Source organism: Rhopilema esculentum, chromosome 10 (assembly GCF_057945365.1).
Source record: "Rhopilema esculentum isolate cy_ngs chromosome 10, ASM5794536v1, whole genome shotgun sequence".
Lineage (NCBI taxonomy): Eukaryota > Metazoa > Cnidaria > Scyphozoa > Rhizostomeae > Rhizostomatidae > Rhopilema > Rhopilema esculentum.
Window position 1 is genome coordinate 9,453,291 of NC_142824.1, and position 15,908 is coordinate 9,469,198.

The 15,908-nt window shown below is 35.9% G+C and overlaps 2 protein-coding genes across 2 annotated transcripts in view; one reads left to right on the forward strand and one right to left on the reverse strand.

Annotated features, from left to right (window-relative positions):
* The window catches only part of LOC135691700 (ribosomal oxygenase 1), a 39,218-nt gene that overhangs the window by 7,513 nt on the left and 15,797 nt on the right, over positions 1-15,908 (reverse strand). The window contains exon 16 of the mRNA XM_065209657.2: positions 13,948-15,442. The gene's annotated coding sequence lies outside the window, so the exon portion shown is untranslated. The remainder of the gene's footprint in view (positions 1-13,947; positions 15,443-15,908) is intronic.
* LOC135691683 (uncharacterized) lies at positions 596-11,716 on the forward strand. Its single transcript, XM_065209634.2, has 10 exons — positions 596-727; positions 2,553-2,698; positions 3,333-3,847; positions 5,907-6,087; positions 6,315-6,386; positions 6,667-7,181; positions 8,102-8,282; positions 8,742-8,813; positions 9,717-10,231; positions 10,883-11,716. The coding sequence occupies exons 2-10, from the start codon at positions 2,566-2,568 to the stop codon at positions 11,120-11,122; spliced, it is 2,424 nt and encodes an 807-aa protein (XP_065065706.2). The 5' UTR covers positions 596-727; positions 2,553-2,565; the 3' UTR covers positions 11,123-11,716.

Sequence of the window (15,908 nt, forward strand, 5' to 3'; positions counted from 1 at the left end):
ATTTTTGCCTCCTTTTCTTATTTGAAACAACGTATTTAAGATACAAAAATTCCATTGTTGTCCAAAGGAAGCTCATGTTAGTCTTAATTAATGTATATTCATTATTGTAAAAACTAACATTAAATAATATACAATACAATACAATACAATACAATACAATACAATACAATACAATACAAAACGATACAATACAATACAAAACGATACAATACAATATAATATAATATTAGAAGGTTCCTAATCATAAGCTCTGTTATAAAGGACATAGAAAGCAGAAAACAACACCCTTAGCCCCCAGGTGCTTGCTTTGCACCTATATACGTCGAGGGAATATATTATATGTTTTCATTGCCTTTCAAGGCAAAGGGATTTTCTTTTCTGTGATGTGATTGATCATGGTTTGATGAACAGGCTTCGTGAATACATATCCACTTCCTGCTTAAAGAATTCTATAAACATGAACATCATGCATGAATCATACGTTCCAGAGCGATTATAAATTTACATTTAACCGACCTGTTGCTATAACAACTATTGAAATGCTGATTGGTATGACGTACTCCCTGTTTTTGATAGACAAATACTATTGTTTCAGTAGACCAATAAACATCGCGAAGTGTTTCTTTAAAAGTGAGGATTTTATCACAACAAAGCAAAAGGTGCATTGGCGAACGGAAGCTCGTTGACATAATTCTAGTGAGAAGAGGCGCTGGCTCAAGTCGCAACAGTAAGTGAAACACTATGCTATGCTATAGTTTTATTTCTCGTAATACTTAATAAAGACAACCTTCGGCAAACGCAACACCATGCAGTGACACGATAAGATGCGGTCAGGTCAGCTCAGTTCGATTAATACCAGTTGTTCAAACAAGTCTGGACTGGATTTTGCCACAGTTAATAACCTGAATCTTCGTTTTATAACGTTTATCCGTATAATCGCAATAAGTTGAAAAAAAACCTCTGCTGCAAAACAGATGCTGACGGAAATGACTTAAATAACAGCCAAAATAAATATATAATATCACCAGCTTCTTACTAGTACATATTCCTTAAAATTCGCAGAAAGTTCGAACTAGGGAACTTTTATGTAGGGGTTTGTTGGGAGATTTTCAAGGGACCTAAGGATTTTGTTCAAATTGATAAAAGTTCAATTACACAAGTTTGAAATAGACCGAGGTGACTGCATGCCTTTCCTATTCTGAAAGAAAATCTTACTTTTTCACCTTTAAAGTGCAACCTGTTGTTTTGCGAATTTTGTTTCGCTTTAGCGCGTATCCGGCCTTTTCTGCGGTACGGATTACATCCGGGGGCCTTGTTTTGAACCTGAACAAAGAAACGCTTGCTATAAACGCGTAAGGTATTTCAAAAATTAGACCGGATCTGAGCGACACCGACCCACGGCCAGTATGCAGAGCATGGCAACGGCGCACCCAAGATGCAGACATGGTGCACCTAAAAACTAGATATGTTAAATAATATACTGGAAATGTTGATGGTGCTGGTGCACCCAGTATTTAAGGATGGTTTTTACGCACCCTCACCCGGTTGGCGCATCCACCGACTTGACTGCCATCAATCAGGCAGTTGAAGCATCAGCGACGATAACCATAACGATATATGACGAGGATGCTAGTGGGCGGAGCTCTTTTGAAAATAACATTGTATTTCTATTTCCGAATTTCCTCAAAGGACTGCCGATTTTCACCCCTCTATCCCCAGCTGAGCTGCAATAAAAGTTCCAGCAGCCTGAGTGCAACATTCCTTCTCGTTATCAACAAAAGTGACGGTTTAAATGTATTTTGCCGGGTTCACATAACCTACTATAATAGGCAATTTGCGATGATACATTTTCTCTACTGTTTTGTACCCATTGTTTTGAAAGTTGAATTGTGTAAGCCCTCCGCCTCTCAAGACCAGTTCCTTTGTTTCAATTGTTGTGCATTGTAGATTAATAAGTAACAAAAGTAGTTACGTATATCTATGTGTCTCCAAATTTCCGCTGTACTGTGAATAAAATCGAACAGCAATGGAGAGAACTAGTTCTTCTATTTCCTCTTGGAATAACTTACTGAGCGTGGATATCATTACAACTTTTGATTTCTAGACTAAAATCATTCTTCAATCGGTCCTTAGAAACACAGCGTGTAGGTTTTTTAAGGATCGACAAACAAACATAATAAGAAAGGACAGAAATAGAGCGATTTGCTGTTCAAAATACAGACATAGCTGGGAAAGCGATCATACCCAAGTGTCTAAACAGAGAAATATCAAGCAAAAACATGTTTCAAAGTGTAAGATTACTCAAGACATTGCGAGACAGCTCACAAGTATAAACAATCTAATTTTATCTTTTTTTATAACCATTGATATCTTCCCTGAATCAGATTGTTTATAAAACCCTAGTAGAAATAAGCCAGTATTTTCTAAAAGGGGCGTTTTCCGGCGTTATAGAGGGCGTGGCCTAAAAAATTTCGGTCACGCCCTTTTCAGGACTCCCACATTTAGACTAGTGTGCGGTCCCTGTAAACAATTCGGAACTTTTTTCCTTTCAGATATCAAACAGTCATGAACACCGCTTTGTCAATGTTGTCAGTGCTCCTCCTTATTGGCAGCACATATGCGACTGACCAAAATATTACAGAAGGAGACGTACAAGTGAAAATACGAGGACAATCTGGGAAGATCTCCTTTTCCAAAGGTAAGAGACCATAATAAACACAAATGTCAATCATCCTGTAACCAAAGGGGGGAACCATTTCAGTCCCTATAAGCCCCCTTGCACTAAACCTCTGCCTGTAACCGACAAAATAAATTCTCTACACACAAATTTTATGATATTCTTTGCTGTTTTGCAGCAATATTCATATGTAAGGAGCAACGGTAGAAGTAATTATGGAGTATTAGAAAGGGATCAACTCACAACCAATATAATGTGATTTGGAAAACTTATCCCTAAAATGGGATACCTTAGAAATGAAAAACAGCCGCTCAGACAGGCAAATGGAACAATTCAATGTGCTTGCCCAAGTGTGCAAAGACCTAATTTCCATCCATGGTGTCAATTTTCACCCCTCAAATCCCATACCAGCTGAGATTAGGTGATCAAGTTGTGACAAGATAGAATAAAATAGAACTAGTTCTATAAATTCCAGCCAAATCACATGCTTTCGAGTAAGGTCTAGATACACTTGGTTTTCCTAGCATTTTCTTATAAAGGAAGTAACACAGTTTGGTTCTGATATGTCATACACCTGACTTTCTAACAAAGTTTTTATTATAAGCACAAAAACATTCAAAATTTTCATTAACTTTTTTATATTTATCATTGTTAGGAAATGCAACAGTAACTGTCAACTTTGACTACATCAAAGAATTGGATAAGGATGGCAATGAAGTTGGTGCAACGGGTAAAAAGAAGCACTCAATCAATACCTTTGCAAGAGAATCATTTACCTTCAAAACTTTTGGTTTGAGGACAGAATACCAAAACATCTCTGTCAAGCATACCCAATTTGAAGCAACAATTTCTGGTCCTGGAGCAAAACTCACTGTTGATATCTTCATCTTTAAAGAAAGTGGCAATGTTTCTACTTCTGAAAATGAAACCCTGGAAGTAAAACCAGGCACAATCAAGTTCAACATTATGTTGGGAAATTGGTCATTCTGTGGAGGACCTGAAGGTGATAACTGCAAGAAAGGGGGTTCTTCTGAAATTGGTACACAAGTTGAGTTTGGTATTGAGATCAAGGGTAGAAACAAACCATCAAAGAAATCTAAAGCAAAAGGAAAGGGTCGTAAAGTTGAAACACTAGATTTGGGTGATGCAGATTGTACTCTTAGTGGTGAGGTAAGTGAGAAGTGTTGTTGAATATTTTGCTGTTGTATTACCATATTTCTTGGTCTTTAAGTTGGGGGAGGGGGGGGGGGGGTAGTATACTTTATGCTTGTGTCAATAACAATTGTAAAATGCTTTGCTATTTACCATAGCTAACATGAATCAAATGATGGGGGAAAACTTTGCAAAAAAAGGTGTTTCCTTGCATTTGTGAGTGTTTGAAGGGCACGGTCCAAATAAATTTTCTGGGGGCTGTGCCCCAGACCCCCCTACTGCTGCAGCTCAGGGTACGCCACTGATAAGCTGTCCAGCATATTAGTTGATCTTTCCCCTTTGGTAAGAAATTTGAATAAATATTGATAATACAGGCTCTTGCTGATCCTAATTAAGAAATTAATCTATTCATTTCAAGATCTGACTGGCAATAAATTACGACACTTGTGAGAGAAAAGGTTTTACATCTAAACCACAGTTCACTCTCTCCTATCAAAAGGAATATTTTTCTGCATAAATTTCCTATAAGCTACACTTATGGTCACAAAGCAATCAAAACATATCATCATATGGTATAAATCAAGGTCTACTTTTTATGTGTATTTTATGCTAGAAACTTGACTTATAAGCCTAAAATATAGATCCTGAAAGCCCTCCTGGAGAAATCCTGTCAAAGCATTTCAAATCAAAAAAGGGTTTGGCAGGCCTCTTCGTGAGCATTTTAGCGGGCGCGTGCTCAAACGCGCGCCTTGCCTTGCTAAGGCGCGCGTTCTACCAAAAAAATATATTTACGTTAAAGTAGACAAAAACGGCATGTTTTCGCATGTAAATACTTTGTATCTAGAAATATCGAAACAAACTACTTAATAGAGCACTAAAAGCAAAAAAAACACATTATTGTTGCAGTTCGATAATGTCCAGCTCAAATTCCGATGAAGAATCGGAGTCAGAAAAAGTGGAAGAATCGAAATTCGTTCCATTGACGTATGATTCAATTGCTTTCCTGGCACTTCCTTTATAAAGAGGATTTGATAAAATAACGCTTTTGTGTTTTGAGCAAACTTTACACCAAATCGAAACCACCATTGTCTTCCCATTCCTATCTTCGGTCTTTGATCCGCTAACTTCGTCCTTGCGATACTTGCGAAAGCAGATAGCTCTATGGCTTGGTCCTTTGAATTAATGGCCACTTAAAAAACTTATAACAATCAGGAATCACAATGACAGTTTATTGGTTATTGACCGGAAATATATTCAAGAGGTGTTTGATTTAACTTGGCAATAACAATTTCCTCGAAAAAGGGATTAAAAGAAGCAACCGTTTATTTAGATATCAATCGATTTCGAATCCGCAAGGCTCTTGGTATAATAATTGTTCAAAACTAAAACACAAGGAGCGCGATTTAAAGGGTTCTTATAAACCAGGCGCGTGATTTATTGCGCGTCTCGGAAACGATAGGAGCGTGCCAAGGCGCGCACGCGTGATCGCGCACCTTAAACGGAGAGGCCTGGTTTGGTACATTGGTTCTTAACTTTATGAGTGTCAATTTTTTTATTCTATTTTGGAAAGAGTTTTTAGAATGCTCAGTGTATATTGTATGTTATTAGCCTACCTAGACTCCTTTTCATAGCATTGTTTGTTACGTTTGTTATATGAGAATAATAGGTCACTGGGAAAAATGCCTAAATATTTGTGCATCTAGACATGAAACTATGCATGGCAACCAGGACTGCCAAGAGGTTTTGGAGACCCAGGATAGAATTGTGTGCTGAAAAGTTTCGAAACCATTAAATATATACATAATATCTTGCTGTCTTTTTCTTGCAATAGGTCAAATCGAAAACTATGATTAGCCATACTTTATGTTTAATTAATTCCATGATTAAAACGAAATTCCTTTCATCAATCAGTCCCAGTAGACCTCAAGACGCTTTTGCCTTTCCCACTCGATGGAACTGAATGAAACTTTTCTAGATGCAGTGGTTTGAGTTGAATGCCCCAGTTGAATAAAGATGTACTGGTTTTAGTTTAAAGGGGGTCATTCTAAGGGCCTAACTGATGAAATTCTTGTTCCAGGTTAATGTTGATGGCTTCTGGGAAGAAATGGTTTCCTCATACCCAAAAGTTGAAACCAAAGGAGGAAAAACCTTGTTCCAATTCCGTTTTCCAAAATTCAATTCATCTGTCAAATATGATCCAACTGTTGAATTGTCTGAGGGATCTTCTTCAGGAGACAATGGAACTGTTATTGTTCCTGGTATGTTTTTCTTCAATTAACAAATAAATTGAATACTTTTGAATTATTACAAATGGAAATCCAAATTCCTCTTGGTTGCAATGTACAACAGGCTGAGAAGCTTTATGACAATGTTTCGACCAGAGGGAAGAAATGTTAAGAAACCTTCATTGGTCTTTTGTTCTGAAACACTGGTTATCTTCTGCATGTAAGCCATTTCATAAACTCTTTTCTCTTCTGCACTACAGACAAAAACATGACTGAGGGGGACATTGAAGTCAAAATTCTTGGACAATCTGGCAAGATGACATTTAAAGGAAGTAAGTCTACATCTTAGTACTGATGCTTCGAGTTTATGAACATTTGAATACATCAAAAATCAAGGTACATGCAGCAACATAAGTTATTTATTTTAAGAAAAAGATAGAGTTTTTATGTCACAGAAATTTCTGCTGCTACCTACCGGCATACACCCTGAGAGTCAATTTAGGATCTACCAGTAAATTATGTATCAGATATATAAAACAAACTTTTCATTTTAATATTGCAACAGTTTTCGTTGGTATGGACTCAAGCACTGTTTTTCTTTTATAATTGCAGAGAAAAGTTCCGTCACTGTAAACTTTGACTACATCAAAGAACTTGATAAGGATGGGAATGAAGTTGGTGCAAGTGGCAAAAAGAAGCATTCAATTAATACTTTTGCAAGAGAATCATTTTCTTTTAAAACAGCTGGTATGAAAACAGAATACCAAAACATCTCTGTCAAGCATACCCAATTCGAAGCCACAATTTCTGGTCCTGGAGCAAAACTCATTGTTGATATCTTCATCTTTAAAGGAAGTGGAAATCTTTCCACTTCGAATAATGAATCACTTGAAGTGAAGAAAGGCGACATTAAATTTAACATAAAGCTAGAAAGTTGGACCTTCTGTGGTGGTTCTGGAGGAGACTCTTGCTCGAAAGGAGGTTCTTCTGAAGCTGGTACCCAAGTTGAGTTTGGTATTGAAATCAAGGGTCGAAGCAAGCCAACAAAGAAATCTAAAGCAAAAGGAAAGGGTCGAAAAGTTGAAACCCTAGATCTGGGTGGTGCTGATTGTACTCTTAGTGGTGCAGTGAGTAGAATTGATTCTTTGGCTCTGAACCAGTTATATATTTAATACCTGCCAAGAATGTTGTTTTTTCTTCATAAAATTTACTATCTGATGCTCGATAGGGATTCTAGGAAAAAGGGGCCATTTCTGGAGAGACTCTTAAAATATCTGATTTAAAGAAAAGTTTTCTAGCCATTTTTTCCAATTCTAGGCATATTGAAAGGGTATTGATAGTACATTTGATACAAGCCTTGCAAATTTAATAGAGTCGACTTTGGGGATGGACAATGGGATGAAAATATTGTATACTAGGCTTTATTTGTTTGTAACTAAATTTTAGTTGATCACATTTTCTTGTTTTTGTTTTAGAGGAATTTTAACTCATTAACTCAAACCTTGCAGTACCTGTAAATTTTTTATTATTTTCATCTGGACTTTTGATTGAAAAAGTTAAATATTTGACCATAATCCTTTCTTGTCATTGGATCCCAAATAATAGTCACTGGCCTCAAGCCTGCCAAAAAGTGACACTTTTTTAGCTGTTTTTAAGGACTTTTCAGGCCCTTGTGTGTCACTGTCTGATATGGCTTGAAAATAAGAAAAATCATAATTTTTTGCAATTTCCATTAGTTACTTTATCTTTGATAAATTTTCTATTATTGTCCATCCAAATTTTTTTTGCTAAATAGCTATTTGAATTACAGTTTGCTAAAAAAGTTCCTGGCCATGCTGCTACTTTGGCCAATTAGCATATGCGGAAGGACAAATAGACAGCCTTGTTTCAGGGTAAAGAAAGAACTGTGCAGCCAATGATTTCTTTGAATAACAGGGAGCTGAATGCAGGGGTGCAGCATATTTAAGCATGAGTCTCTGTGCCAAAATGTGTGAAACATTAGCTGGAATTCATTAAATGGGCCTAAATGATGTGATTCTTGTTCTAGGTTAATGTTGATGGCACTTGGCAAGAAATGGTTTCCTCGTACCCAAAAGTTGACACCCAAGGAGCAAAAACTTTGTTCAAATTCCGATTCCCAAAATTCAGCTCATCTGTCACATATGATCCAACAGTTTCACTGTCATCAGACTCTTCTTCTGGAGGCAATGGAAGTGTTGTCATTCAAGGTATCATCATAATAATCATATTCGGTTTTATGTTTAATTTTCATGCTGGCGTATGTCTTTCGAAATTGTTGAGAGAAACATATCTCGATAGAGGCTCTCAAAATGGGGCAGAGGGAGGTTTTTCTTGAATATCTTCGACATTTTCTAATGGATCTATCTTGATAAGGAGTGATTTTCACATGTCAAAATATTGACAAAAAAAGGAGCAAAAACTTTGTTGCAAAAACTTTGAATGTATGTTGAGTGACTATGGGGTCCTCTCAACTAGGGTTGACCAGGTCATTGGCTTTCACAAAAATGAATGTCCAAAACTGTTTTCTCAAATATCAATCTTTTCTATCATTTTTGGCATATCTGCAACCTGTATTAAGAAATAAAGCTAAATATATATACAATTCATGTCATGATAGATAAACTTGCCTAGACTCGCTCAGAACCTTTATATTATCTTCACAACAGATAAAAACATGACTGAAGGGGATATTAAGGTCAACATTCTTGGACAATCTGGCAAAATGCAGTTTAAAGGAAGTAAGTTACAATTAAATTATTTATCATTGGTACTTTTTTAACATTGATGGCTATTTCAATTCACTGGAATGAAAGGGGAAGCCCAATGGCAGAAATTTAAGGGTTGATATAATCAATTTGACTTCATATATGGCTAATGTATTTCAAAAGTTGGGTTATTAATGACTTGACCTTGAAGAGTGGAAAAAGAAAAGGCTGCACAAATATGTTACAAGGAAAAGTCTAGTTGCATCAATAAGCCAAAACAGAGTTAATGATGTTTAATGAATCTGAGAAGCTGATAATTGAGGAGCAAAAGAGGGTATTTTGAACATCATACCGTATTTCCTCTAAAAAACACTGCAGCTTTAATTAAAAAACCAACTTTTGGATGCAGCGTTTAACAGAGGGTATAAAAGGGCAGCGTTAAATACAAAATGAAAAGTGAGGGGCAGATAAAAAATTACAAGAAAAATGTGATAAAAAAGATAGAAACAGACTTTAAACAATATTTTCTTTTTCCAAAAACACATAATAAAGATTGTGTGAAAAATGTTTTAAAGACTACAAAAAAATGTGTTCAAGGAATGTCAATGTCACTGTTTCTGTTAGAGTCCTAGTCCCAATGACATAAAAACTTTCATAGCTTTCGAAAAGTAAGTGTATAAACTATTTGTTACTTCTTGCTTGGTTTTTCCAAGTTGTCATGTTTAACAGCGTTTATCAGAGGGCAGAATTTATTACAAATTGTTGGCTGAAAGTGCAGCATTCAATAGAAAGACATTTATATGAGAGCATCTCTAATTGGAGGAGATATGGCACTTCTATTCAAAGCCTTTATATTATCGAAATAAACTACATTTTAATATTGCAACAGTTTTCTTTGGCAAAGACTCAAGCATTTTGTTTCTTTTTTAATTGCAGCAAAAAGTTCGGTCACTGTAAACTTTGACTACATCAAAGAGTTGGACACTAGTGGAAATGAAGTAGGTGCAACTGGCAAAAAGAAGCACTCAATCAATACCTTTGCAAGAGAATCATTTACCTTCAAAACTTCTGGTTTGAAAACAGAATACCAAAACATCTCTGTCAAGCATACCCAATTTGAAGCAACGATTTCTGGTCCTGGAGCAAAACTCACTGTTGACATCTTCATTTTCAAAAACAGCGGCACTGTCAAAACTTCAAATGATGAGTCACTTGATGTAAAGAAAGGAACAATCAAGTTCAACATAAAGATAGAGAGCTGGACATTCTGTGGAGGAGCTGGAGGTGACACTTGCTCAAAAGGCAGTTCTTCTGAAGTTGGAAACCAAATAGAATTTGGAATTGAAATTAAAGGTCGCAGCAAAGCATTAAAGAAAACCAAAGCTAAAGGAAAAGGTTCTAAAGTTGAAACACTTGATTTGGGTGACGCAGATTGCACACTTAGTGGAGAGGTGAGTAGCAGGCTTCCAAAATTTTTTGACAAATATTTGCTATTGTAAGGGTCTTTGTAGATTTTAATTATACCATTGCATATTTTCTACTTAAAATATCTTTCCTGAAATATTCTATTTTTTTCTCAACAAATATCCAAATGGTTAACTGTTTTTGTTGACTGCATATCATAAAAGTTGACCTCCCTGCTTTCAACACTACATCCTTCTGGTAACCCATGACATCAACACAAATAAATTTCAACTTCTAACAATTTCCCTGTGCTTAATTAATTATAACAAGAACATTCAACAACAATTGATAAAATTATCCAACTTTGTTTACAGCTTGGTTTCATTATGACCAAACCGCCACTGATTCAGTCAATTATCACTGAATTTAAATTGAGCCTACAGAACTTTATTGCTGATGATGAATTTTGTTCAACTACCAAAGCATTAGTTCTTTATTGTGTACAAAGGATGGCTACATTTGGTATAAATTCAAGCTATTTATACTTCTTATAGGTGGTGTTACTTACATGGGGGTCTGCATAATTTGGCTTGTTGGGAGGAGGTGGTGTCATAGAAGAGGTGCCCCTGCTTTTTTTCCTGAATGAAATGTTTCATAATAGAAAGTTCTGTTAATTAAATTTTTTCTTTTTCCAAAAGGTCGATGTAGATGGAACTTGGCAAAAAATGTCATCTGGTTTCCCAAAAGTGGAAGAGAAGAACAGCAAGCAACTGTTTATTTTCCGGTTTCCAAAATTCAGTTCATCTGTCAAGTATGACCCAACCATTGACATGGCACCTGATAACTGGCCTTCTGACTCTGCCTCTGGCATGCAAATTGGCATTTTATCTACCGTTATGGCAATTGCTGCACTTTTGAGACTGCTTTTGCTGGGATGAGTTTCATGCTGACACTTCTTGTGATTTTCGTGGGAAATTTCCAAGTGAAAAGATCTCATTTTCTTGTTATGAAGTGCAAATAAGAACTGCTAATAATAATCACATTATCTTTATTTCTGATGAGGGGCATATGTCATTCATACATAAATGTAGTCATGTGAAATCCCGTGGCCCTTAGGAGAATACTTTTTGGGGGTGAAATTTTAGCAGTGTGTGAGTATTTCTTGGTACATCAATTCTGAGTAATTTACTTCATTTTGGGAGGTTGCATAATTTTTTATACTGTGCTGGCAGTAGATGTTAACATGTTTTCTGTGAAGTAACTTAGATAATCAAGTAGCAATATTGCATTGTTAAGATAACAAAGCACAAGAAGTATAGTTTATCTTCTTTACTTTATCATTTAATGGATTGATTTTTTGTAATTAGAGCTTTTCATATATGAAACTTATTTATTGCAAGGATGTACACAAAAACTGACCTAGTTAAATTATCTTCTGAAACTATTAACTTCTGATGTAAATTGTGACACATGACTGATAACAAAATATTTGTTACATGAACTATATAACATTAAATTAAATTATTCCAAAAGTTGATTTTCTGCTCATATTCTTTGGTCATAAGTGAACCTTTGGATTAATGCTAATAATGAATTCTTTTTTATTAATCATGACAGAGGTTAGGACTTAAGATGTTGGTGGAGGTCAACAGAAACTGAAGAACTGCTATATTGAAATATACTAGGTCAATAACAAATGTATTCATCTAGATGGACAATTCAAACTAACTGGATCTGAAAGAAAAGAAAATCCCAAAAAATTGAAAAATTTAGAGCAACACAGAAAACTAACACATGGGGGGAAGCCCCCCCCCACTTTGTCAGAAAGTCGACCCTTGAGATTCTTTTAAACTTGATGAGAAAACTTTGGGGGGGGGGGATATGTACGTTATCTAGATTTCTTGGGAGACAAGAGTTGAATCCTTCGGAAGAAAATGTTTCAATCAGGGGGAAAGAGCGTGGTACAAAAGGGCGTGGTCCCTGACACACCTTCTCCCCGCCATTTTTCCAAGGCTGGAGGCACCACTGAACATATTGGCTAAAAGGTTTTTCGTCTGACACTCCTCAGAGCATAAAACGTTAGAATAAGGGTCCGACAGAACACGATGAAAAATATATACCCAGTTGTGGATCGACATAGGCCAATAAGAAAAACGCAAGCACAAGACTGGTATAGTTGACCAATCAGTGCTTTGTGCCTATAGAAAAATACCCACTGGAGTCTAAGAGAGAAAACGAACTCCTTCTGTCTACACAATGGCGGCTTTTTCGTTTGTATGTAGATCGATCCCAAAACTGCTAGATGGAAAGACGACCCGGCTCTGCCAAAACATGTCGTCATTATATAGAGTTTTGCACAATCTGGGTTGTCTAAAAGATGTTGGCCGATGGCAGAATCACTTGTTTTAACAGTGTTTCTATACCTAAAAGATCAAGGAGGCTGTTCTCTTTGCGGGGCAGTTTTGTTTATTATGTTGGAAGGAACATGTTGTTTTATCCTGCCCCCAATCTTTGGGTTGTGCGTCCTACGTAGACAGAATCAATAGGCAATATAAAAAGTAGGACTAGCGAATATCGAAAAGTGTGCGAAAAAATTCGCTTATTCTCTTGCTAAATATTTTATTTCAATTCGTAACTGCCATCGATGCAAAATCATTTAGCGTGCGACTGAGATAAAGTATGATAGTATTCTTGCATCACAATGAGCGGAGTTCTATCCGTAGCAGGGGAGGTTTAAAAAAGGGATTTAAGCGCTGATTCGGTTTAACTTTGCGCAATACTACCTAAACCGCATTGGGAACAACAAGAAACTCTTTGTGGAAAACAGACCAGAAAGAAATGCATTTTGACTGAACTTTATTTGCCTCATATGTTTATTTTATTATATCATATTGCATAGAAAAGCAACACGCATTATCAAAAATATTTTCCAGAATGTAAATATCCAAAAGTTTTTGATCATCCTAAAGTTTTTAATTTTATTTCATTTTGCATATCTTGAATAATCAAACTTCCAATATGACATCCAGGCACTGCAGATAATTTCTAGTTTTGAAGAGTTTGGTAAACATTGTCTTTGTGACGAAAAGGAATCTTTCTGTGGCCAAAAAGTTGGTGGCCACAAACTTCCGAGTCAACCTAGCATTGGGGCACCTGTCTTAGTTAGTGAAAGGGCGAGCCCTCTTAGCACTGTAAGTAAATAAAGGCAAACACTGTCTTCTTATACGAATGCAGCATGGCTATTGGCAGCATACTTAATAAAACAAAAAACAGGGTTCATGCAGAATATCTGATTTTGAATAATAACATGACTTTTCCCAGTCATTCTTTGGCTTGAGGTACAAATTGTAGATAGTTCATTGGCCAACGAAGGTCTCAAAAAAGCAGACAACTGGGGACAGGGACTTTTTTTGCATCCATACGCAATCAATAAAAGCAAAAGAAATGCCTACAAAAAGTGCAGTAGCAAGCTTATCAAATACATTATAGCTAGGCAGTAAGAAACAGATTTCCCAAGTGCCCAAATTAGGTTGTGAAACAAACTCTTGACAAATTTTCCTTACTTTTGCTAACTCGGACAACGTTTCTGACTTTTCGGGTTTCCCCAAACTTTTTTAGGTTTCCAAAGAACTTTTCTAAAAAATATGTTTTTATTTCCCAGGTTTTCAAAATTCTGTAGAAAGCCTGCAAATCCTGAACAAATAATTAATGCAATTCAAAGTTAATGAACATATCTCAACATAAAATATGAGCAAAAACCTACTTGCAGAGGTGCAATGTCAGTTATCATTTCCAAGGACATAATCAATTCTTGAAGACACCAATTTACATCCAGATTCGGAAAACATCATTTCACAGTCAGGATAGAAATCCATTTGGGCTAGAACTTTTCTAGTTATATGTTCCCATTCCTCTTCTACAATGTTGCGCTTTGAAAGCTGTCTTTGTATACATATTCTGAGATGCTCCTTATCTAATGGCAAATATAATAAAGGTATGATTTTGCTGTTTTTCTCTTGGTTGTCAGTTAGGGCTAACTCATTTACAGTCAAAGACAAATGGCTAAGTAAGTTTCCAGAATCAATTCTAAGCCTTTGCTCTCCAAATAAACATCTCTCAGACATGAATCTTTTTGTTTCATCTCCGTATACTGAGGTAACAATGATGATGATTACTTTATTACATTTAGAAACAAGTGTAGAGGCTGTAACTCTATATGCAACATCCATAACTTCTAAGAGTTCCCTGTCTGCATCCTCAAAGACAAATAATATGTTGTTGTTTTCTTCAAGGAATGGAGAAGACTCACACAAGCCTAGATTCACAGGAGATGGATCATTAAATCTTTGCACAATTTTGAAGCCATGCTCATGAAAAGCACCTTCCAAGATCTTTCTTGTAAAGCTTTTGCCACTGCCTGATGGTCCTACTAGCAGTAAAATGGCACTTTTGACACTGCTATTAACTAGTGACAATTTGAAATCGCCTTTAATAGCATCAATTACCAAATGTTGTCCAATCAATTGGTACTGAAGGCTATTTTCAATTTCCTGGGACATACTCTGAAAATCAATTTTGTTCTCTCCTTCATTTAAGTCAAACAAAAGAGAGCATATGATTCCAATAAAAATTGGGCAAAAGCAGATGACAATAAAGCCAATAATGCAGTTTGAGCAAAATCTAGATTGAGAACTTTTCATATTGCTTTGCTTTTTCTTCTTTTTTGACGAGGAATCAATCAAGACTCTATTTTGATTGGCAATCTGGTTGGACAGGCCCTTTTGAAAAAGGTTGCAATCATCGCCGGCTGATTGGTTTTTGGTAACACTGTGCCAGGAGGGCCTAGAAGTCAATGAATACAGTTTGTCAATACCTGTCTTTACCTTTGCTGCTGGAGATGACAAGAATCTAATCATTCTACCATTGTCAGAAGATCTGTTATGCTGTTTAGACCACGAGCCAGACTGAAAGGTCTTCATTGCAACCACACTATTGTCACTTTTTTTAGGCCTAGAATAAGTAATTGAGCTCGCTTTCAGAAGGGGGGAGCCTTGACATATTGATGGAATAGTGGTTTTGGTAACATCTGAATCTGAATATAGGCATTGAAGTGACTTTTTGTTCAATTTTTCAGACTCTCTGTTTCCATATGTATCATAGAAGCCAAGTTCACTGAAGGTTAGACTCATCCAATTCATTTCATTTTCTGATTCAGAAGATTGAAAAGTCATCTTAAATCCACTCAGAAAGTCTTCTTCCTATTATGAAATATATTTTATGTGTAACATATGCTGTTAAAAATCCACACAGAAGATACAAATTTTATAATTTAAAAAAAAATTTCTGATAAATGCAGAGGCAGATTTCTAGGGTCGTTCAAAACACCCTCCTTTCAGGCTTTTATTTACTGTTGTTTTTGTAAGATCTGTCAACCTCAAATTTTTTTAAAGGCATAAAATATAGACAGTATTATAACTAAATAATTAGAGTAACAAAAATAGATTAAGTATTACAGTCAACTCTGCCTAAATATTACTCATGTATTTCAAACTTTTACTAATTTGAAAAAATTCTCAGGTCCCTTGCAAATCTCCAAACAAACCATTCTAACAAACCATTTGAACTCTCCCACTGTTTTTTAGAAATAAGCTGGTGATAAAAGTTCTGCATTTTTTCAAATTATTTTAAAATTGACATTATTGTAATTACTAGTTGTGATTCAAG

Excerpts from the sequence above, each read along its gene's own strand:
- LOC135691683 (XM_065209634.2), top strand. The coding sequence starts at position 2,566 with ATGAACACCGCTTTGTCAATGTTGTCAGTGCTCCTCCTTATTGGCAGC. Across the intron at positions 6,387-6,666 it reads CAAGATGACATTTAAAGGAA|AGAAAAGTTCCGTCACTGTA; the intron begins GTAAGTCTACAT and ends TTATAATTGCAG. Across the intron at positions 7,182-8,101 it reads ATTGTACTCTTAGTGGTGCA|GTTAATGTTGATGGCACTTG; the intron begins GTGAGTAGAATT and ends TTCTTGTTCTAG.